Raw genomic sequence first — 22,472 nt, 5'->3', positions numbered from 1 at the left:
TTTTCTACACTTTCTGGACAGACTATATCTGTTATAAAATGTAAATGTAAACTAAAACCACTGATACTCTTTTGTCTAACATAATTACTTTTCTGAAAGCGAGTGTGTCACTGTCCCATTTTAATTGTTATCATTAACCGTCATTGTCAAAGTCAAAACGAAAATGTCAAAATCAAAAGTTGTTATTGTCTACTGTCACTGCTTGCAGTCATCGCGGCCAACAAGAAAATTATTCGAAATGATAACAACTCCTCAGTGATTTAGCTTTATCAATTTATTCAAGGTTAGATTATTTGTATTTTAATCAGTCAGTTGGCTTGGCGTCTTTGCCTGTGGTAGCCACACAGTTTGTAGTCTTATTTATTTAAAATAGAAAACTAGAGATTATGGCCTCTGCAATGTTAAAGTTGATAAAATCAGAAGTAAGTTTTTAAGTACGATTTCTTTGTTGTATTACAAGCAGTGTAGGTAGTACCTATGCCACAGATAGTCTATTTTATAGGCAGTATAAATTAGCTTTTTAACCAGAGGTTTCAAGCATTTCTTTATGTCTGTTCGCTAAAAAGTTAGGATACCCAACCGCCAAAAACCGGTTTTATAAAAAATACAATTGTATTTTACGCCTTGTTTACTACATATGAAGTTTAGAAAATCAATGAGATCTTATACATCATTCACACAATTTGGTATTAAAAATGGTTACATTATTCATAGTTTGGTCCGTATTATTGGTTGCGCAGCAGTATATTTGTAACTTCATATTTCATCATGTTTTCATACCATTTTAGTTATCTCAATGTTAAAAAAAGGTGGTTATAGTTAATAAGCTTCTAAAACAAATGCGAACAAAGAGATATTATGAAATGCATACAGAATATGAAATGATAAATTATGAAATATATATATTTTATTAGTACTGTTTTTATTCAATAGTTCTTGGAGATAAATTACATTGTTTATTCTTTCTAATCAAAAATAATGCACCTGAGTGAATGAAAAACTGCCAAATGTTATATAAAAAGTTCATGCACAAATACAAAAGCAAAATATAAAGAAAATATTGTAGAATATTCTTGAAACTACTAATAATCTTTTTACATAAATGTAATTTTTGAAATAAGCTTTTAATAGTCATCAGAGAGATCCTGCTCCATTCAATTTATGACAAAAAAAACATTACTGTTCAATAAACCAATCATGGGTGTACTACCAGGTCATGCATGTAAAAATTTGAGCTTAATTGATAGAAAATATCTGCTTTAAAATAGATTTTCAAGATTACCCACAATACTACCAAGTTAACTTTTATTTAACTTTGTAGTATTGTGGGTAATCTTGAAAATCAATTTTGAAAAAAATTGTAAAAAAATCCACTCTTGTTGTTACTGTTTAAAACTCATACTTATGAAATATCCCATGCAAGTCTAATGTCTACAACCTGGGTTTTGATGTTATGCACCACATCAGTTTGTCATTGATTGTGAAACATAAATCTTTGAAATTCTACTTGCTATTCTAGGTCTGTGCTGTAGTCGGATCAAAAAGAATAATTCTTTCGCAACCTCAGTTGCATAATATGGAGGATACATCTCTGAATTCATTATTGAAATATACATAAGACAACAGTAGTTGTTGCCTGCGGCTTGGCATGCAATGATGTAATTTATTGTGATATGCAAAACATAAATGTACATAAAAATATTTATCAGCCTATAAAGTACACTATCAGATTGATTAAGTAATACTTATAAATGTTAAGTAAGTTAATAATATCAATAACAAATTTTTATCAACATTATGAGGAAACATTCACATTGGTTGACTATTTTTAATTGGACTTATTGCCGATAGATGTGGTTGGCGGTGGTAAAAGTCATGTCATATGCCCTTAGGCGAGTTGGAATAAAATCTGACATCAGCATTAGCAATAACACTCTCAATAAGAAAGAAAGAGTCAAGACAAATAAGACCTTTTCACATTTGAAAGTCCATGGGGCATTTAATTTAATCATTTTTCGTTCATTAGCAGTTTTTTATATAACATAAATATATGTTTATCTACTCCAGTCTCGTTTGCTGCTGCAAAAGAACTACAGTAGTTCAGCACCTGCCACAAAACTTTACATTGACGGCCAGTACATAGATTCCAAGACAAGCAACTGGATCGAACTCACAAACCCAGCCACTAATGAAGTCATTGGAAGGTAAATAAGTAACAGATATTTTATGTACCCAATGTTTAAGTTAATGTGTGTATATCCCATTCGTTTTGGAAAAATGTTGTTATTAATTCAAATTATTTATCTAGTTTAATACTTGCTGAGATTAAGTGATAAATTCTTTGTCGTCAAATGTCTCTTTATTTGTTGATGAAGAATTTATGAAAGAAAGAAATCCTTTAGCCTGTAAGAAGTTACAGCCTATGCCGAATAGGATCCCAGCTCAGTTTTCTGCCATGACTGGTAGCCACTGTGCTGATTTTCTGGCACCTAACACAAATATATTTTTTCACTGGTATTTCAGTATATAGTTTATTTAAAACATATTACTGAAATTAAAGATTTTCAACTAGGCATATATCTTGAAAACAACATGTTTATTTTATTTTATCTCGCCTTATCTTTACCATTACTACAGTTGGTGTTATTTACTCACATGCCATGATATCTATACTATAGGTAATGTTAGGTAACTTGGCAACCATTAATAAGCAATATAATAATATCATTCAACAAATTAGAATGATGAAATAACATGTATGAAATAACAACACTGTTTTATCTAATGAGCTTCGCATACACGTTGTTGAGATTTGAATAACAAGCTAGTTAGTATTTTACTAAAATAATACATTCACATAATAAGTCATACATTAGTTAGGTAATACATTTTATTGGCTATTTTTCCGTATAACATTCGATAACTAATAAAGTCGACGCCCTGGATCTGGTCATAAAGTCTGCAATCGTAGAATTTTTATAATATTATGTAATAGAAGCGGTGGTGGTCCAGTGGCAATCGAAAGGTCCAGGTTCCAATCATACTTGTGTATGTCACATATTCTTTTCATCATTTACTTGCTTTGGGTGGAGTAAAAATGTCGTGAGGAAACATGTACTGTATGATGATTTATCAGCTACGCAGTCAATGCAATGGTGAATCACTCCATTGTTATAAAAAAAAAAATAAAAATAAAAAAATAAAAATTCTTTATTTACTTAGCCCTAGTTTCTAATAATAGACATATCTGGGACCCTCCTAGTAAGCTTAGAAAAGCCTGTGGCAGGAGGACCCGCTCTTCCAAAAACATAATATTTACTTAGGCCTGGTTAAACAATCTTGATATACTTATTAAGAAAGAAAGAAAGAAAAGCAAAACATTACTCTAAAACTTAGAAAAGCTGAAGTTTCAGTTCTTTTGATATGTGTGTTCGTTGGTGTGTGTGTGCGTGTGTGTGTGTGTGTGTGAGTGTGAGAGTGTGTGTGTGTACGTGCGTGTGTGTGTGAAGCAATGGTTATTACTGATGGCATACGTAATAATATTTACTTACTATTTATTTTTCTTATCATCTTATCCTTTTAAATATAGATTGATTTATACTTTATTGTTGTTCTCAACCCTTCGACTTTTTTATTTATTTATTATTTTTGTAGCAAATTACAGGTTACCTATGAATTCTTCTGTTTCATCATAGTCTAACGGAGAAAGCCATTCTGTGATTAAGGTCTTGCATTTGTATTTCCTGAGTTTGTGGATGTCTAATTGTTCATTTAGTTTATTGTATATCATTGCCGAAATTATGTAAAATTGTCTTTTAGCAAAGCATGTTTTGCTTTGATGAATAGGAGCGACCTTAGACCTCCTCCTCCTGCCCATATGTTCATTTGGGCTATAGGGTAAAGTTTTGTGTAATCTCAAACTTGTTGACAAAATAAATAATTTTCTGACTGATAGAAGTTTACAAAGTTCGTAAAGATCCTTAGTAGGATGTTATTGTCAAGAAAGTTCTGTGCATTACATTTCACATAATGGTCACAACTAGCTATGAGGAATATGAGCGTAAGAGAGATAATAATATTATGACAACTTGGGCTGCTCCGACGACCGGACACTAAAAAGTAGGAAAGCGGACCCTGGGGTCCGACACTCAACGGCTGAGGTACGAACCGGGATAACGCTCATATGATAAAGGGAGAAAGATATATATGTTCTCACTATTTTAGGGTACCAGAAGCAACCCCACAAGAACTGAACTCTGCGTTGGAAGCGGCAAAGAAGGCGTACAAATCATGGAGTCAAAGTACAGTACTGACTCGCCAACAGTTGATGTTCAAGTAAGTAAATAAATAATAAAAAATTAATAAAAAAAAATGTCCTACAACATAATATTTAATGAACATAAACACAGAAAGCCCATACACGCACAAGTAATTTTTAAATAATTAATTAGATCCAAAACTATTTGTTAGTGCAATACGCGCCAATAAAGATGCGAACATCTTAAGACTTATTAAAGAAGTTATAAAACTTAACTTGAATAAGTCTTAAGATGAAAGTCTTTGAATGCAAAAATGGTTTTACATAGCTGCACTCTAGCATCACCATCATTTTTAGCAATTTATTTTCTTAAGTAGATTAATTAAGAGAAATTGATAAAAATGGTGGCGCTTGCGCGTATTTAGTTCTTATTGCTTGTTACTATTTCAGATTCGCACGCTTATTGCGAGAGAACCAATCAAAATTGGCGGCGAAGATCACAGAGGAGCAAGGCAAGACGTTAGCTGATGCAGAGGGCGATGTCCTGAGAGGCATACGTAAGTGCAGTTGACAGCAAAAAAATATTTAACCTCCATCCGCTTGTTTTCCGGGCTGCGACGAAGCGAAGCCATGGGTCAGTGTAAAAAATAACCGAACTGATGATACGGATGTGATTTTACAAACGGCAAACGGTTGCAAGATTTTATTTATAAGTTTAATTTTTATTTTAAAACCCTCCTTGGAAATATTGTGTACTATGTACCCTTAGTCGCTTTGTACGTCATCAACGAGAGAATATATATATCTTACATAGACATTACATACTACTATTATGGCAGATTGGGGCGGAACCACAAGCCGAGTTGACATTTAACCTTATGCATAGCTTCTAGTTAGAATGTATTCTGATTTAATTAAGTGTTGAATGTCGAAAGGTGAACTGTTACTGGCTAGGGTAGATCTGCATTTCATGATGCATTATTGAAAGCACTTACGTAATTTAAATAATCATGTGGCAGTGGACAAAATACAGGCACGCTTAATTCAAAAATTCATTATTTAAAATAACATAATCGTCTCGACACGTATTCGTATACGTTTTTCTTCGTACTTTAAATATATTTATTCAATAAACTATATTGTTCCAAGTAAGAACATAACTCAAATGGCGAACATTAATGATAACATTTAAGTAATGAATTTATGTGTGCATACTGCGACTTTGCTATTTACAGTGCGCAACGACAACCACACCGCAATGTTATTGGCGCTATGAATCGACTCGATAGTGAGAATCAAAATTCAAACCCGTACTTCGCTCTCTAAACTATAAATATCTATCCAAATTAATTGCAAATTCGCCTCCATGCAGTGTAGCTTAACAGTTTAACGTGCGGTCGACATATATACAATACATAACTCTCTTATGTATTACTTACTTTTTGATTTAGACTTTAAAACAACTTTATTTGAAAAACCCCTGACTTTCAATATTCATTTCGCTGCAACTTTTAAACGGCTGAACCGATTTTCACGAAATATGACTAAGAACACTCGGGATAAAATTATCTATGACACAAAAAAAAAAACTAAACCAAAATCGGTTCATCCGTTTGGGAGCTACGATGACATAGATACACAGACAAACACGTTAAACTTATAACACCCCTCTTTTTGCGTCAGGGGTTAAAAAAGTTTGATCATCATAGAATAAAATAAATCTTGTTTATCTATGCTTTTTATTTCACTTTTCCCACTCTAAAATAATAGTAAACTAATAATAAAAGTTGAATATTGATACTTCCGTACAGAATCAGTGGAGCACTGCTGCAGCATCACGAGCCTTCAGTTGGGAGACAGCATACAGAACATCGCCAAGGACATGGACACACATTGCTACAAGGTACCACTGGGAGTCGTCGGTGGTAAGCCAATCATCACGTCACTATAATATAAAACACGTCACTTCCCGTTGTCACGTTCCTATTGAGTTTGTGTGACAGTAATATATTGTGACGACACGGAACTTGTCTCATTAAAAATAGTTATTTTAGGAATTAATAAAACTGATCGATTAAATTGACATTGAAATATTTTATTTGTTTATTTAAATACCTATATGCAATATGATGTCAGTATTTAAAACGACCCCATAACATTCGCAGGAGTGGCAGCGTTCAACTTCCCCGTGATGATTCCCCTGTGGATGTTCCCTCCGGCGATAGTGACGGGCAACACTTGCATCATCAAACCCTCGGAGCAGGACCCCGGCGCCACGCTCATGATGATGGACCTGCTCCAGGAGGCTGGCGCGCCCAATGGGATTGTCAATGTTAGTAGTCTCTCTCTATCTCTCGCCCTCTCTATCCCTCTCTCATCTTTACGATATCTTCATAGTCGTATCCACATGGCTGAAGGTCGTGGCCACCAGCAGCTGTGGCCTTCCAGATATTTTGACATAATAATAGATTATACAGGTGTACAATATAATAATAGTATCTAGGTATATAATAAAGGTGTGTCGAGTGTGAATTTTGCTCTAGAGTATTTTTTGCATTTTTATATGAGACTTTATTTTACGCTCTTGAGCAAAAAGATTCTATAGGCGAAGATTTTACTTTATGCTCTAAAGCTTAAAAGTCTTAACATATATGCACACATACATATTAGTAGGATTGAATGTATGATTTGCAGGTGGTCCACGGCACCCATGACGTGGTGAACTTTATCTGCGACCAGCCCGATATCAAAGCAGTGTCGTTTGTGGGCGGAGACGCCGCGGGGAAACATATTTACCAAAGGGCCAGTGCTAACGGTGAGCATTTATTTTTGTAGTGTAACCTAGTAATAGTCTAAGTAGATGTAAGGTTATATATAAGTCTTAATAAGTTTTGAACAAAGGAATCTGTAACAACAAATAAGTTATATATATCACTCGCCTCCATCCTTATGCCGGCTCCACATTGTCGTCGAAGAGGTTTTTCATTGCGGTAAATGAAAGCACTCATACTAACTACGCAATGTTCAAGCATTCGCGTCGGCATGTGTCTTGAGTGAATGAGTGAGTGTGGAGCTGGCATTACATTTCATCAAAATCGGTCCAGTGGTTTTTGTGTTTTTGGATTACAAATAAATTTGTCTTTTTCTTAGATGTAGTTGTAGATTTATCTTTTTTTTTTACTTCTTATTGTGAATGTGTGTATTTTTGGTACAAATAAATGCATTTATCTATTTGTTTGTGTACAAACAAAAACCAAAAATACAAACATCAAATATAGGAATGCGTGGAGGAAGATAGGGGAGGCTTTTGCCCAGCAGTGGGACTTAAATAGCTAGAAAAAAAAACGAATCTTTTATCTTTATAATATTAGTATGGATTGTTTTATCCAGGCAAGCGCGTGCAAAGCAACATGGGCGCCAAGAACCACGGCGTCATAATGCCGGACGCCAACAAGGAGCACACGCTCAACCAGCTGGCGGGCGCCGCATTCGGCGCCGCGGGGCAGCGCTGCATGGCGCTCAGCACTGCGCTGTTTGTAGGTCAGTGCTGTGCTGGCACAACGTTACCACGGCGGCGATGCCCGACAACACACGATAAACTTTGTAGATCTGCTGTTATAAGCTATTTGATAATTTTAAGGGTTATCAATCGATTATGTATAGTAGGGTGGTTCGCAGAGCGTTTCGACCGCTGCGGTCGCGCTGTCGTTACAATTCAAGTATGAGTTTTACTATATGACTATACATTAATTACTTTGTACTGTAATAATGTAAATTTTATGAATGATTGATTTTGAAAATGATTCCTTCCTCAAGAAAATTAACGGATTGTAATGACCGCCGCAGCGGTCGAAACGCTCTGCGAACCACCCAGTAACGCTTTTGCAACGGACCCTAGGCTCCTAAGATCTAAGGCTCAGATGAAAGACAGTAACGCTTTTGTAGCGAGGCGTTATTACTGTACGTTTAATATATCGTAGAAACAAGAATCTGTAGAATAATAAATCCGACGTCCGTCAAACAGGATTTTTTGTTTTAAATTAAACTATCGAGGTCGTATATTAAAAAGGTCTTGTATGACAGTTCAGTGCAAGTTGTCAATGTTCTTTTTCACATGTGTTTTGCATTCCCATTGTCGGTAAAACATGTACTTTATCTTTTAACGCCGATTATTATATACTATTTTATTGCACTATTTATTTCTTTCTCTCGTAGTGATAGTTTTGAATATAATGCGCATGCGTGAGAACCTTTTCTACAAGAATTGGCAGAATTAATAATCTTGTTAAAATTGACAGGCGAAGCAAAAGAATGGATCCCGGATTTGGTGGAACGTGCGCGTGCGCTGAGAGTGAACGCGGGTCACGTGCCCGGCGCCGACGTGGGGCCCGTCATCTCCGCGCGGGCCAAGGACAGGATCCTCAGGCTTGTCGAGTCTGGTTCGTACTTCGTTCGTATTATACTATTGTTTCACAGTTTTCTCCCAATCTAATTGCATCGTAAATCGGACAACTGAGGAGTGATATAAGTGCAGAAGAATAAAGTGGAACCAGACTTCGGTTAAATTTTGTTAAACTAAAGATTACAGCAGAGAATAATTGCGATCAATTAATTAACTGCATTTCTAACTATAGATAAATATATGAAATTTCAAGAAGACTGGTTAAGTAGGGAACAAGAACTCATGAATATACTTTTACAGCAATAATTACAAAATCGAGCCCACATTTACATGCTGACGATCCAAAATTTGCAGTAAAAAACAATCCTGAAGTACTATTATTGAATCCATGACAGACCACAGACAGACGCTATTACACAACCCTTTTGACTGCTTTATGGCATTCAGTAATTGTACTATTATGTGTGTGTTATGGTTGTAGGTTATGTGGGTATGTACTAAAAATACCTGTATGTGAATATGTTGTAAATTTTAAAAAATCTGAAGGTTATATTTTTACAGGAGTGAAGGAAGGCGCCAAACTCGCGCTTGACGGGCGCAGCGTCAAAGTGCCTGGCTATGAGAAGGGCAACTTCGTAGCGCCAACTATCATAACTCACGTCCAACCCAACATGGAATGCTACAAGGAAGAAATCTTCGGACCCGTTCTCGTCTGCCTATTCGTCGACACATTAGACGAAGCCATTCAAATTATCAATTCAAACCCCTACGGAAACGGAACGGCCGTATTCACAACGAACGGAGCGACCGCTCGCAAATTCGCAAACGAAATCGACGTCGGACAAGTCGGTGTGAATGTCCCCATCCCGGTTCCTTTATCAATGTTTTCCTTCTCCGGAACCAGGGGCAGCTTCCTAGGAACTAACCACTTCTGCGGGAAACAAGGACTAGATTTCTACACTGAATTGAAGACAGTTGTGTCCTTCTGGAGGCAAAGTGACGTGTCACATACCAAGGCTGCAGTTTCCATGCCAACTCAACAATAATTCCCTAGTTATAAGCTTTAAATGAATATTTATTCTATTGTTTAAGATATATCGATACCATTTATTTTTTTACGAATTTATTTTGCATGTCTTCCAGATAACGCCTTTTGTAATAAGTATATGAAAATTATGAATAGAATGTTCTCAGGTTCTGTGAACCGTCACTCGTTTATTGAGCACAGTATAAAAATGTTAGTAAATATTTTATTTATAAACCTTTTTTGATTTAAAAATTCTGCATAATAAATGAATTACGGGAAATATTATAGGTACATCATTCTTATAGACAAGGCAAACTTTGAAATTAAAAAGTTTTCACATTCCCATTGTGACCGTTAGGTCAACTGCAAAATATATCTGTATGATCCCGCACTATCCAGCTGTCCAAACCAATGTCTGGCCTGTGGCTAGTCTGGGCCAGCTTGGTTGGACAGCCTGAGTGGATATATAATGAGCATTCACTCGTTTCATGTTAATGCACCATAAACGCAGCCGCAAACCTAATCAGGAATCCTATGCTCTTCTTTCATACAAAATACGCCGCACACGTTCCTTTTTACGAACGGAAAAACCTAATAGGGAATATTCTGCGAATTTATCCCGCCAGAGTGCAGCACTGTATGCTTTTTAAACTCTCACCACGATTGCGAAAAAGGTATTTTAGTCGTAAATCTTAAAAAATATGAATAATAAGGAGTATTACTGCACATTTATCCCGCCAGAGTACAGCACTGTATGTTAGGTACACAAAAGGTTTGCCGCCTTTTGCTATGTCGATTAAAACGTTTATTTTAGAGTTCTTTATTAATCCTTTCATTTTGTAAGCATTCGTTTGTGAATGATATGAAATGAAATATACAACAATGTAGCATATTCGGGTGCCGACATATTACGAAAAATCGTTTTCTAAAGATAAAAAAACTTCGAAAACTGGGATACGCCTCACGCATGAGCTTTGCGTAATATGCCCTATTCGATGAAGTGTTCAATAGGTACCTAGTAACCGTCAGTGTCACATCACTAGCTGTCACTGTCAGTCAGGTTTGTCACTTGTTTGTCAAATTTAAATTCAAAAAACAAAGGAAAATAAATCACAACAAAACAAATAGCGACGCTACTGATATTGTTAAATTAATCATGTTCCTCTGATTTAACCGCGCCAAGTTAACTTGATTTGATTAGGTACTTGGTAAGTACCAAATGATTTCATTTGTATTGTATTTAGATGTACCTAAACCATAATGTAACTTGCAGTGGACTCAAAATTTTGTACAGCAAGAACATGTTATTAAATAAATGTATAACAGCGTCGTTTATTATGAGAAGAACTCGATTATCTCATAATAATAACATTCTTGTTTGCCTTGCTCTTAGCTTAGAACATTCGACCAATGCATGCGGTAATTTCTATTGTTCTGTCGTCGTAAGTAGGATTGAAATGAAAGTTTTTCGTCAATGGGCATTTTTAGCATTATAGGAAACAAATATGACAGCATGTTGTGTAAACAATTCAATTGTTTTCAGTGTTGTTGTGATCGAGTTGTGTGGGATTGTAAATACGGGTCTCATTTCCTGGTGCAGCCGTTAATTATCCACAAGTTTTGGTGAAATAACCACTGAAATGTGTACTTATGTGAAATTGTTTATATTTTCACTATTTTTCACTATTTGCTTATGTTCTACACCACAATGTAGAAATGAAAAGGGAGAACCTGTTGATTGGTAAGAGCCTTAATTTTTTTTGTTCTTTAAATAAGTACCATATTTATTGAAATATGTTCCATATCCCCATTTATTGTCACTGGTTGTGTTATGTATTTATTCTGTACCACCACCTTTCCCTACACAATTTGCACTGGTAGGGAAAGAATTTTTTTCCACTCCATTTTTGTTCAATCAATATTCTACTTATTAAAATTGAATTTATTTCAAAGAAAAATTAATATGATTGATGTGCTCACAAAAATAAAAAATATTAAAATCAGAAATATTACAGGTTCTATATTTACAAACTACCTCGGGAGAAGAATCACTTGAATCCACTAGTTCGTCAAGGTGTGGCCTACATGTACCTCACACCCTCAAAACTAAGGGGTGGGTGGATCATGTCAGACATGTCAGTAAGTGACCCAAGATCCATGCTGGGTAGGACATTAGCACCATTGTACCAGGTTGGTTCAATTAAATTTTTTTTAAATAGTATTACAATAATTTGTTGTACATGTAATTTTCTCATAGCTCGCTTTGTTATATCTAAATAATAAGTATATATTAAGATAGCTATATTCTTAACTTCTCTATGCTATTCTCATCCTACATTTCTAGTATCTATATTATTTTTGTGGTTATATTTTTATAATACTTACCTATTTTTTTTTTCTATAAACAATAACCTTTTTTCTATTTTTTTTCAGGACAAAAATATTCTATCTCTTGTTTACAATGACCAACCACCGGCTCTAGAAAATGAGCCCGATGTTTTGTTGAATATTGCTGAGAGGTATTCAAAAACTAAAAGAGGTAAGTGTATATTACCAAACTTTTTCATTATAAATTCATTAGAAGGTGAAGAGAGAACAACCTGTTGCATCAATTTGTGCACAGCTCCAATGAAAGATGCTTACCCCACTCGCCTGCCTCAGCCTCACTTATCGTCACCCAACTTTTGTTACGACAAGTGAGAATATGTCACCTTCTGTTTTGTTTACTATGTGAGAAGATCTTTGTCTAGTAGTGGTACAAGGTAAAGTCTATGTTCAAGACTAGTTTCTTTAGTTGTGTAATCACGTTACAATATTATGGTTTATAGCTGGGATGAGCGGCTAATAAAGTATAAATCCACTAGTCAAAATATCAATTTTTAGGTCAATTGAATCAAGCAACTGTGAAAAGGTACAAAAAATTCAAAGTTGGGGACAAGTATTATGATGACTACGACTTGGCAGAGATGTGTAAGATGCACTCCAAGTTCATGAAGACCAGGGTTGAGAGTGGCCACACCAAGGGTGTCCTCCTTGGAGACAAGTTTACGTCCTTGTGGTTGGTGCATTCTGTGCCTCGGTTCCCTCCTATACCTAATTGTAAGTACTTATATAATTGGAGAAGTACAATTTTGATTTCGTCATCTGAGAAGAAAAAGTACTTGTCAAAGTAACAACTACCTTTTCTAGTCAGATGACAAGTTGTTCACTGGCCTATTTTTAATTTCTCTTGTCATTTTTTATACTAACAAGCAGGCAAATAGGCATACCCTACATTTATTACATTTCTACATATTTTTGATATGGAATATTCAGAAAACATATTTTTTCTTGATATTAGTAAAGTGATTTCTTAGTAAATTATTTCCATACATATGTAAATAAATAATTATGTTTGACCTATATTACGAATTGAAAAGTACTTTACATAATCCTTATTAATAAATTATTAACCAAACAATGTATTTAAAACTGACTACTACATAATGAAATAATCAGACAACATTCAACAGCCTACACTAAACACTAAGCTACTACATCTTCAGACATTGTCTTTCAGCCAATGGCCTCAATGTAACAGGATATGACTACCCATCTACTGGCATGAAGTACGGGCAATCCTTGCTATGTGTCTCAGTCCAAACATCCACACTGAACCAGATTGGTACTCAACTTAAATACAACGAGCCCCTGATAGTACATCACCACATTCCTCAGGAGTTGGAGGGAGAACTGCCCAATTTGCTGGACGTAGTCAAGAATAAGACCATCGATGCTTCTCCATGGTAAGTTGCAAGACTTCAAACAATTTCTTTTTTTGTTTATTCAATGCACTCATTGAATTACGGTGGATTATTCACGGTGGGAATTTTGGGATAAAAGTATTAGTATGAGTATGTGTAGATAGACCAAATTTCATCGATATCAGCGCGTACCCAATCGCGCTAATAACATTGGCTGGATCGCAGATGGACCTCGAATATTCCGACAATTTTTCACATAATTTTTTAAATTTTTAGCTTTGTTCTATTATTAAAGTAGGTAACAGATCTATTTTGCATTGTAATGAATCAACAGCATGTGATATCATTTTATTGTTACCTAAGATCAATCTTTAATATTATCGTATTTATTATGTACGAAACTAAACAGTATCAAATTCGAATAAATAAGTAATATTGTGATTTATTGAATATCTTACGTCAAACTCTTTGTTTTTCATTAGTCATCATTTGAGTCATGAACATAAATGGATTGGATCCATATGTGTTTGTTGTTGTTTTTATGCTTTTGTATTTAGGTACTGACAACGCAGTATTGTCAGTACATAAATACAAAATCATAAAAAAGTCTTGCATAGCCTTTTTAAAGTGGGTATAATTCGTTTGGATAGGTACCTAAATCCTGGTTAATCACATTGTCATGCGATACTCGACGAAACCTTACTAAAACCAAGTAAATTAAAAGCATAATGATATATACCTCGTAGGATATATGAACGATAAATCTAGTCTATATCTTTTCATATTTTAATTGAAATAAGAAAAATATTTTGTCCCTTAATCATTGGATACAACATAAATTCTAGTTAAATTAATAAATAGTTTATTTTATTAACATTCAGGGTAAAGATTACAAAATATATTAAAATTTGGTAAATAGGATGTAACACAATATTAAACATCTATACTGTAGTTTATTAAACCCTGTTGTAGCAAATAAATGTTTTTTTGGGAAGGTAGGTATTTACTCGTTTATTGAAAGTATGGATAAAAGAGTCGCAGTGCTACTTTTGAGACTAAGTAAGTTTATATTATCTTAAGTCATGAATTTAAATTCCAAATGTTAACTATTTTTATTTGGGTTTTGAATCCCACATAGTTATGTTTATATCTCATCTTATCCCATCTTCAAATAAAAACAACACTTTGGTCACCAATCGGCAGAAATTTACTACTTTATCGTCAATTTATTGGGAGTTTCTGATCTATGGCTTCCAAAGTATTATCCCAAAGGGCCTTGTTTACTTTAATGTCATTAAACCACGGCAATTTTGTTTTCTTCGTCACTTTGCAATTAAAGAAATATTCCCCACTAATTTTACGAGCTTTCTCACAAACGGATGCGTGGATCGCGGTCTGGGCTCCTTCCCAGGGATCCTTTGAAAAGTACGTAGCGAAAAATACTACTAATGACCCTAAAATATAATTGGTACCAATCTTGTAGATACGCGTACCGACAACACCGGGATCTATAGCATTAACAACTACTTTGGAGCCTTTTAATCTTTTAGACAATTCACGCGTGAATAAAGAAAGACATAATTTACTATTAGCGTAGTATTGGAAGGGGATACCAGTTTTTGTTTTCCAGCTATCAAAATCAACTTTTCCCACGTTGTGCGACACCGACGCTGTGTTGATTATCCTGCTGGGCTCTTCCTCATCGCCAGATTTTTCCAAAAGCGGCAACAGCAAGAAAGTCAGAAGAATTGTTCCCAAGTAATTGACCTGCATGATCATGTTGAATCCGTCCTTGGTGATTTTGCTGATAGAAACTCCAGCATTGTTCACTAATATGTCTAATCTTGTTTCGTTTTCAATAATGTTCGCTGCAAACTTCTTCACTGAGTCGTATTTCGATAAGTCTAGGTGTTCGAATACAACATTTTTGTTACCGGAATTCCAGATGATGGATTCCTTGCCCGAAATGCCCTCTTCTTGAAAAGGGCATGCTACAATGACCCTGGCTCCCCTACGGGCGAAGTCTGTGGCCACCTCCAAGCCCATGCCAGAAGTGCCCCCAGTCACAAGCACTGTCTTCCCATCCAATCTCCTTTTCGATTGGCAAATGGTATTCGTATTTTTCTGATACAATCCGATAATTAATATTAACACAGATATGGTCGTAATGACACTATAAATAATTAAAAGCAGCGCCATTCTGTATTGCCTTTTCGAACTCTAGTTTCCTAATGAAGGAGTAATTAAGTATTCAAGGCAAATAAAGTCTGACAAACACATAATGAGGATCATAAAAAATGTGACTTTGTATCAACTAGCATCTGCCCGAGACTTGGTCCAGGTTGATCTTATGAGATTAAATGAGACTATATATATTATTACTATATATTATTACATTTATATGTATTTCTAACTTTTGTCCGTTTCTCTTCTCGCGTGAATTTCGTTTAGAGAATCAGAATATTTTTGTGTTTCAAGATTTAAACATATGTATCTGTTTAAGTTTCATCCACTATTTCATCCCATGTCCTAAGGGGTTAGTAAAGTTATTTCATCTTCGTCGCTTGCATGTCACAATATGCTCTGTCTGTTTCCAGCGTGCTCGTCGTGTATAATTTTCAAAATACAGTGCATGCATGTGCATTTTAAATAAACCCTAACTTAAATCTACATTTTCACATTAAATTCTTACCTCACTGCCAACCCCTCTTTGTAATTAGGGGTGCAAGTTATAACCAGCCAATACCTTTATACTATCTAACTTTGTCTCGTGACGACAATTCATAAAAATTTGCATATTTCACCCCGATGGGGATGGAATTAACACATTTCCTTGTTTAGTGTTCCATGAGAGTTCAATGAGAACTTCCTACTTACTTAACTATAAACATTTATTTTACAAATCATTGTATGCAATGAGAGTCTATCTAGTCTATACCTATTTAATTAAAAATTAGGTATATTATACCATTACATGTTTTAAATATATAGTAGGTAATGATAAAACATATATATTTGTATATAAGTACATACAATTTACATACTTCTCAAGATAAGTGACATTTCAATAAGCATAAAGAATTTTAAGTACTCAATATTATTGCAATCGTGATTATCTTACCCTTTTTCTTTGCTTTATAAGAAACGGTTACAAAGTCTACTTATTCTCGGCAGCATATTTAGTAGATCTCATCTTTTCCTATCCTCCGTTGTCCTTACTTATCATAAAACTTCGTTCGAATTAACACTGTACTACTTGTTAATTCGAACTCTAGGTTCCAAATAAGTTATTAGGTACTTAAAGGCTTAGTGTCACATTCATATAGTGACAATCATAAAAAATACATAATTTCGCATGAATATGGAAGGAGATTATTATTATTCCATGCGATATGAATTTATATGTATGTATATCAATCACTATTAAAAAATCTATAAGTATAATTCAACAGTAAATAACATGTCTGCTGTACATCTATACTTGCATTCATGTTTATTGCTATATCTGTCTGTCTTTGACGCTTTCACGGCTAATTCATCGGAAATGTTGAACTCTAAGAAAGCCTAGATACATACCTATATCATAATAGAAATGACATCAAAAATCGTAGGTAGGTATATGAAAACTGTTCTGTTTATTACTTTAATTCTTGAAGAAATAAATAAACATATATGTTCAAAAACCGAGGCTCACAGCCGAAAGTGTAACCTAACACGTTCTGATGAGAGTTAATTGAATATAAACTACATTTTGTTTGAATGTTTCTTTGAAAAATTTCATGTGTGTTAATAACATGTGTTTACACATGAAATTTTTCCGCGAACTGAGCCGCGCGAAAGATATAGTATTCAATACAAATATACAAATTAGTGTTCTGCTTCATAGTAAAAAAAAAATTACAATGTTGTTAACGTAACTAACTCACTTTCGCATTTTTAATAATTATTCAAACATGTAATTTGTTTGTGATAATCACTATGTATAAACCATTGAATTCAAATGAGAGGTCATCTATATTTTAAACATTTTCATCCATTACCTATTTTATATATAATATACATATAAAGTAGTTACGACAAAATTTACCTACGTATACTTGTCAAGATAAATGACATTTGAATAGATTTAAAAAAATTATGAGTTATGTTGTAGTGAGTCAGTGATATTTTGTGCATACGCAATTATATTTGCTTTTTTGTTTTAAAAGAAACATTTACAAATCTACCTATATCCAAACGTGTCGTATTTATATTTGAAAATGCGTAATAAATAACTTGTGTACATGTGCATACTTATAAAATGATGTTTTATTTTTTAATTCCACATGTTTTGTTTGGTTAGTTTTAGGTTGGTTGGAAAAAGTTGAATTTTGAATTTTCCTATTAACGACCTACTTTTACTAAACGTTTTTTCGATACTAATCTTATTAGGTTCATCCGTGGGTTTTCCTATAATATACGCGCTCCTTCGGGAATGGCGGCTCGCCATCCTCGAAAATAAAATCTCAGCACATTTACGCTCTTTTTGGGTGGACGTGAAGATATATTATCGATGGCACTACGTGAAATAACAAAAGCAAATATTTTTATAATTTTTCATCTTTCAAAAATAACTTTGTCTTAATATATTTTTATCTAGACTAAAAGTAAAAAAAGTTTACATTGCCATGTCATTGATAGCAACACAAAAAGCAGATCTTTGTTCTCATATTTGTTCTACGTCATTTACCGGTTTGCGTAAGATGTAGATAAATAAATAAATAAATAAATAAATGTAAGATGTACGGAGCGTACCTAGCGTTTTCTGTGATGGTGACAACGTTTTATCAGAGATGGGTTTGCGCTCTTGCGTCAGTGTTTTTTCTCATCAATAAAACATATCTGTTATTTATTCAATTGACTATTTAACTTTTCGTCACATTTGTACAGCATTACATACACTGTAGGATATACTCCTTCAAGGTACTCCAGCAATTTCGATATTTTGCCTTTCTCCTGCAAATGACTCTAGCGAGCTAGTGGCTTTCCTCGGCATTCATCATTTAAAAACAAATAATTTTCAGGTACCATATCGAGAGTTTCGAGACATTAGTCGGCCGGAAGTTCCTGTCGTTCGCTAAGAGTGCGATGTTCAACGACGACCTGTACAGCGGGCTGGTAGCCGAGGTACTGCAATCAGACTTGCTGGTGGAATCCTGGACCAATGGCCCCGGCACGTTGGACTCCGAGTGCAATAGAAACTTCCAGTGAGTACTAATGGTAGATTATTTCAGTTCCCGAGAAAAGTTAATGGGGTTTTTCGATTAATAATAATTATATATTTAACTTAATCAGTTATAACATGGTAAGTGTATGTCAGTTACACTAAGCCCTCCGCTTCATCTATGTATGTCTCGCATTTATTGATGGCTGTCAGCAATGTGTCTCGAAAGCCATGTCTGATGACCAAGGGCGAACTAGTTATTAAACCAAATCCACTCTAGTAAAAAGCGAAAGTTTGTCGGTCTGTCTGTCTGTTCCGTTTTTACAGCTAAACCGCTGGACCGATTTTGATGAAATTTCGTATGCATGTAGTTAAAGATGCCCGTTCAAACAAAAGCTACTTTTTTTCAAAAATCATGCCTCATATGGCTATAATGAGGGTGAAATCTTATATGAAAATCATGTAGGTAACGCTTCGCGGGCGAAGCAGCGGGCATAAGCTAGTGTTTCTATATTTATATATTTTTTTCTAGAGTACGCAACATCGAGCGCCTAAAGTTCCCGATCGCTAAGATGTCGTTTACGTCCCACAACGACCACTCGAAATGGGCCGTAGCAGTGGCCCACAAGATGCACAACAGCCAGGACACGAAGGTGGCCGACTACTGGGTCTGTGTCGGCGATATCAATAGGGCGGTGAGTAACATGACTTTATCTTCTTGCGCTGGATTTGTATTGTCACGTGTCTAAATTTCGTCGTACATCCAATGCAGCATTGTCATCTCGGGACACGCAAGCTTAGTTTAGCTCCACTTAGTTATAACTAGCTCAGATGTGACAGACACAATTTGATAATGGTGAAGTTTGTTGCGTCGCTTCTTCATCTGTGCTTTGGAAATCGGACCAGACTTAGTATTAAGTAAATGTTTACGTCAATTAATCCAGAGTTGAATAAAAAAAATTAGTTTGACTCGACTTTAAAGCGCTGGCCACGCTCCGCTGCCATACAAACCGAAAGTACCGTATATAATATAGTAATTTAAATGTTTAATACACGAATACGCTTGAGCATTATATTATTACATCAAGGTAAATTTGAATACCAGTATAAAAAAATGTAATTCTCATACTAGCATGACATACATAATTAACACACAACACACTATTATAGCACGCAGGATTTTCAAAAGATATACCTTAATCTCGCATTTTAATCACTACATTAGCAGCGTGACACATATGTGTGGAATAGTAATTACTCATTTACATAGTCGCGTCAAAGTGGGACTGATTTTGAATAAATGAATTGTATACAGTACCCAAGTACGGAGAAGACAAAGGGTAGACTTGAATGGAGTCGCGTAGTTTGAAAAGGGTAGCTATCTATACCCTATTAGAGGTAGGTGACATGAGTTTGATACACCTTGTGACCAATATCGAAACTTTACACTAAAAGCCAATTTGAATGACTATGTTACTCGGAATTACGAAGGAATGTAAGGACATCTGTCAATGTGTTAAGAAATTTAAAAATTAACAAGCACCCTGATAAAATTTTCTTCTTTATCGTGTAAAAAGTGTTAAAAAAGTGCGATTAATTAAAGTGGCGTAATTAAAAAACATGCCATGCAACCTACCGTGGATGTCGTACGAGGCGAATAAGGTACACCTGATAGGCAACAACAATATTCCGAAGGAGGGTTGCCATAAAGCAGGTGGTCTGTTTTAAAACCACAGTCTAAATTTTAACTAACCCTAGGTATCGCGGCGTCACAGCTCAGAATGCAACTGGGCCCTGCGGTGATGAGAGATGGTGAGAGAGAATTGAGTGAAAACGTAATGTTAACTTTAAAATGTTTTAATTCCAGTTGCCGCAAGAATCGCGCGGGGGCGGCACAGTGTGCACCTCGGGGCCAATTTTGTGGGGCAACTTCGCCCATCTCATTGAGACTGTTCAAACGTGTAGTTAAAAAAATATATAGTATACGGAGGTAAATAATCATATTTTATCAAACATTGCATACTTGTGCGACATGTTTCAAGGAATCCTTTACTTTGTGCCTTAACTCATGTTATTCTGAATGTCGATCAAAAATATGATAAAAAAAATATCTTTTATTTTATTTGTTTGTTTTTTTTTTGTCTTTTATGTTGCTTATTTTTGTGACATCATTTTCAGATGCATATTGGTTATTGTAAGTAGTAAGATATATGTACAGTTGAAGGAAGAAGTGATATCTATCTCAATACATGTCTGCTCGAAAATGTAGTGTTAATCGAAATTCATTAACTAATTATTGTTATTATAGTCAAATTAACAATTTCAGATTACAGGAAGAGAAATTTTCAGATAAAAATGCCCTATATGTGTAATATGCCCCCAGATCTTAATATAGGATATCTATTTTAAAAATTTAATTAAAATTGTTCAAAATTATTGTAAGTCTGATTTTTAGTATAAGTAGCATAATTTTATTTATATATCAGTATATATACGATACTATCATATATATTTTTAAAGCTGTATACTTATATTTTTATAAAGTTATAGTACTTATTATGTAAGTTAAATGCTTAGAATAAGAACGCCCGTAACATGACACAAATAATTTTAGCGTAGTACATAATCTTATCGCTGTGAATAAAAGCTAATGGGGAATGTTTCGCATAGTTAGACGCAGATGGCATCAGTTCAACCCATTCGTTGCCATGGTGCACAGGTCAATTGTCATGCTTTTTAAGAATTTCATTGTCAATGTCAAAATATGCTCTTTATTTCTTACATAGATTTAGAAAGGGCGTGGATTAACACCCCAGTAATATTCTCTATTATGTAAAGTTAGTGTAGGGGATAAAAAATAAACCATTTAGCTGAAGCTAAGATATGAGCTATTCAGATAAATATGTGCGCCCTGGCACTCAAAAAATGGTCACGTTGTGTATTGACCGTATCAATCTGTGATTGTGGATGTGATTCCAATATGAAGTTCAGTCATTCCAATATGAAATTCAGTCGTTAAACAATATTTGATTAAATTATATAACATTTTTTTAAGTTAATAAATCATTCATGTGATATATTAAAATGTACGAAAAATGCCATTACGAAAGATCTACTAGTTATTGGTTATATTTTATTAGTGTTATAAGCTCTTGTTCACACTGAGCCATCGATGGCAAATGAATGTATTTTTATCTAAGAGAAAGCTCAGTGTGGACATGTCATTCCCATTTGTGGACATACACTTATTTTTAGGATATTGAATAAAAAACTATACTATATAGATTAAAAAAACTTTTTTTAAGATCTTTGCCAGTATAATAAATTTTAGAAAAAATATTGAATTGATATAGGTAGTACCAACTTCGGATTAAATTAAAACTTCGGATTGACAAAGTAGGCAATGATTATCAATAACAATGCCAGCTTAAATAATTTACACAAAAAATACCAAAATGTAAGCATTTTTTTGGCATGAGACACAATTGTTCGTTTTTTGTAAATCAAAGTCAATTTTTGAAGATGATTTGCACATTATTAGATACTAAAATAATACAACTTATTTATATTGTTCATATATTTACTATTCTCTACTACCGACTCTGATTAATATAGCACTAATTTAGGAGTAATAAAGATAAGAACAAATGTTTCTAGTTATTAAATACTTATTTCATATAAAATTTATCTTTTATTTCTCTCATTTTTGATATGGCAATGTTGTTGCAAACTATAATGTTTTTGTACGTTTTGCTTTTTTCTAGCTGTTTAAGTACCACTGCTGGGCAGCCTTCCCCATCTTTCACACATTACTGTATTTTACATAATTTTTCATCAAA

General features: G+C 34.4%; 3 protein-coding genes across 5 annotated transcripts; 2 read left to right on the top strand and 1 right to left on the bottom strand.

Annotated features, from left to right (window-relative positions):
- Positions 1-213: 213 nt before the first annotated feature.
- Positions 214-9,921, top strand: LOC128674294 (uncharacterized protein). Of its 2 annotated transcripts, none has more exons than XM_053752780.2 (10): positions 214-422; positions 2,068-2,204; positions 4,225-4,335; positions 4,709-4,815; positions 6,070-6,183; positions 6,424-6,590; positions 6,953-7,073; positions 7,649-7,798; positions 8,557-8,697; positions 9,222-9,921. In XM_053752780.2, exons 1-10 carry the CDS (start codon positions 387-389, stop codon positions 9,704-9,706), a joined length of 1,569 nt encoding a protein of 522 aa, XP_053608755.1. In that variant the 5' UTR covers positions 214-386; the 3' UTR covers positions 9,707-9,921. The 2 variants fall into 2 exon arrangements, with proteins under 2 accessions (XP_053608755.1, XP_053608756.1); XM_053752781.2 differs by having other exon boundaries at positions 219-283.
- An 817-nt stretch (positions 9,922-10,738) lies between these two features.
- Positions 10,739-21,629, top strand: LOC128674132 (deoxyribonuclease-2-alpha-like). Of its 2 annotated transcripts, none has more exons than XM_053752496.1 (9): positions 10,739-10,895; positions 11,231-11,428; positions 11,703-11,877; positions 12,121-12,226; positions 12,571-12,786; positions 13,247-13,472; positions 18,494-18,676; positions 19,166-19,328; positions 20,501-21,629. In XM_053752496.1, exons 2-9 carry the CDS (start codon positions 11,328-11,330, stop codon positions 20,600-20,602), a joined length of 1,272 nt encoding a protein of 423 aa, XP_053608471.1. In that variant the 5' UTR covers positions 10,739-10,895; positions 11,231-11,327; the 3' UTR covers positions 20,603-21,629. The 2 variants fall into 2 exon arrangements, with proteins under 2 accessions (XP_053608471.1, XP_053608472.1); XM_053752497.1 differs by lacking the exon at positions 10,739-10,895 and adding an exon at positions 10,991-11,129.
- Positions 14,276-15,676, bottom strand: LOC128674136 (retinol dehydrogenase 13-like). Its single transcript, XM_053752501.2, has one exon. It carries the CDS (start codon positions 15,627-15,629, stop codon positions 14,652-14,654), a length of 978 nt encoding a protein of 325 aa, XP_053608476.1. The 5' UTR covers positions 15,630-15,676; the 3' UTR covers positions 14,276-14,651.
- Positions 21,630-22,472: the final 843 nt, after the last annotated feature.

Source organism: Plodia interpunctella, chromosome 12, assembly GCF_027563975.2.
Source record: "Plodia interpunctella isolate USDA-ARS_2022_Savannah chromosome 12, ilPloInte3.2, whole genome shotgun sequence".
Lineage (NCBI taxonomy): Eukaryota > Metazoa > Arthropoda > Insecta > Lepidoptera > Pyralidae > Plodia > Plodia interpunctella.
This window is presented reverse-complemented; position numbering and strand designations above follow the sequence as displayed.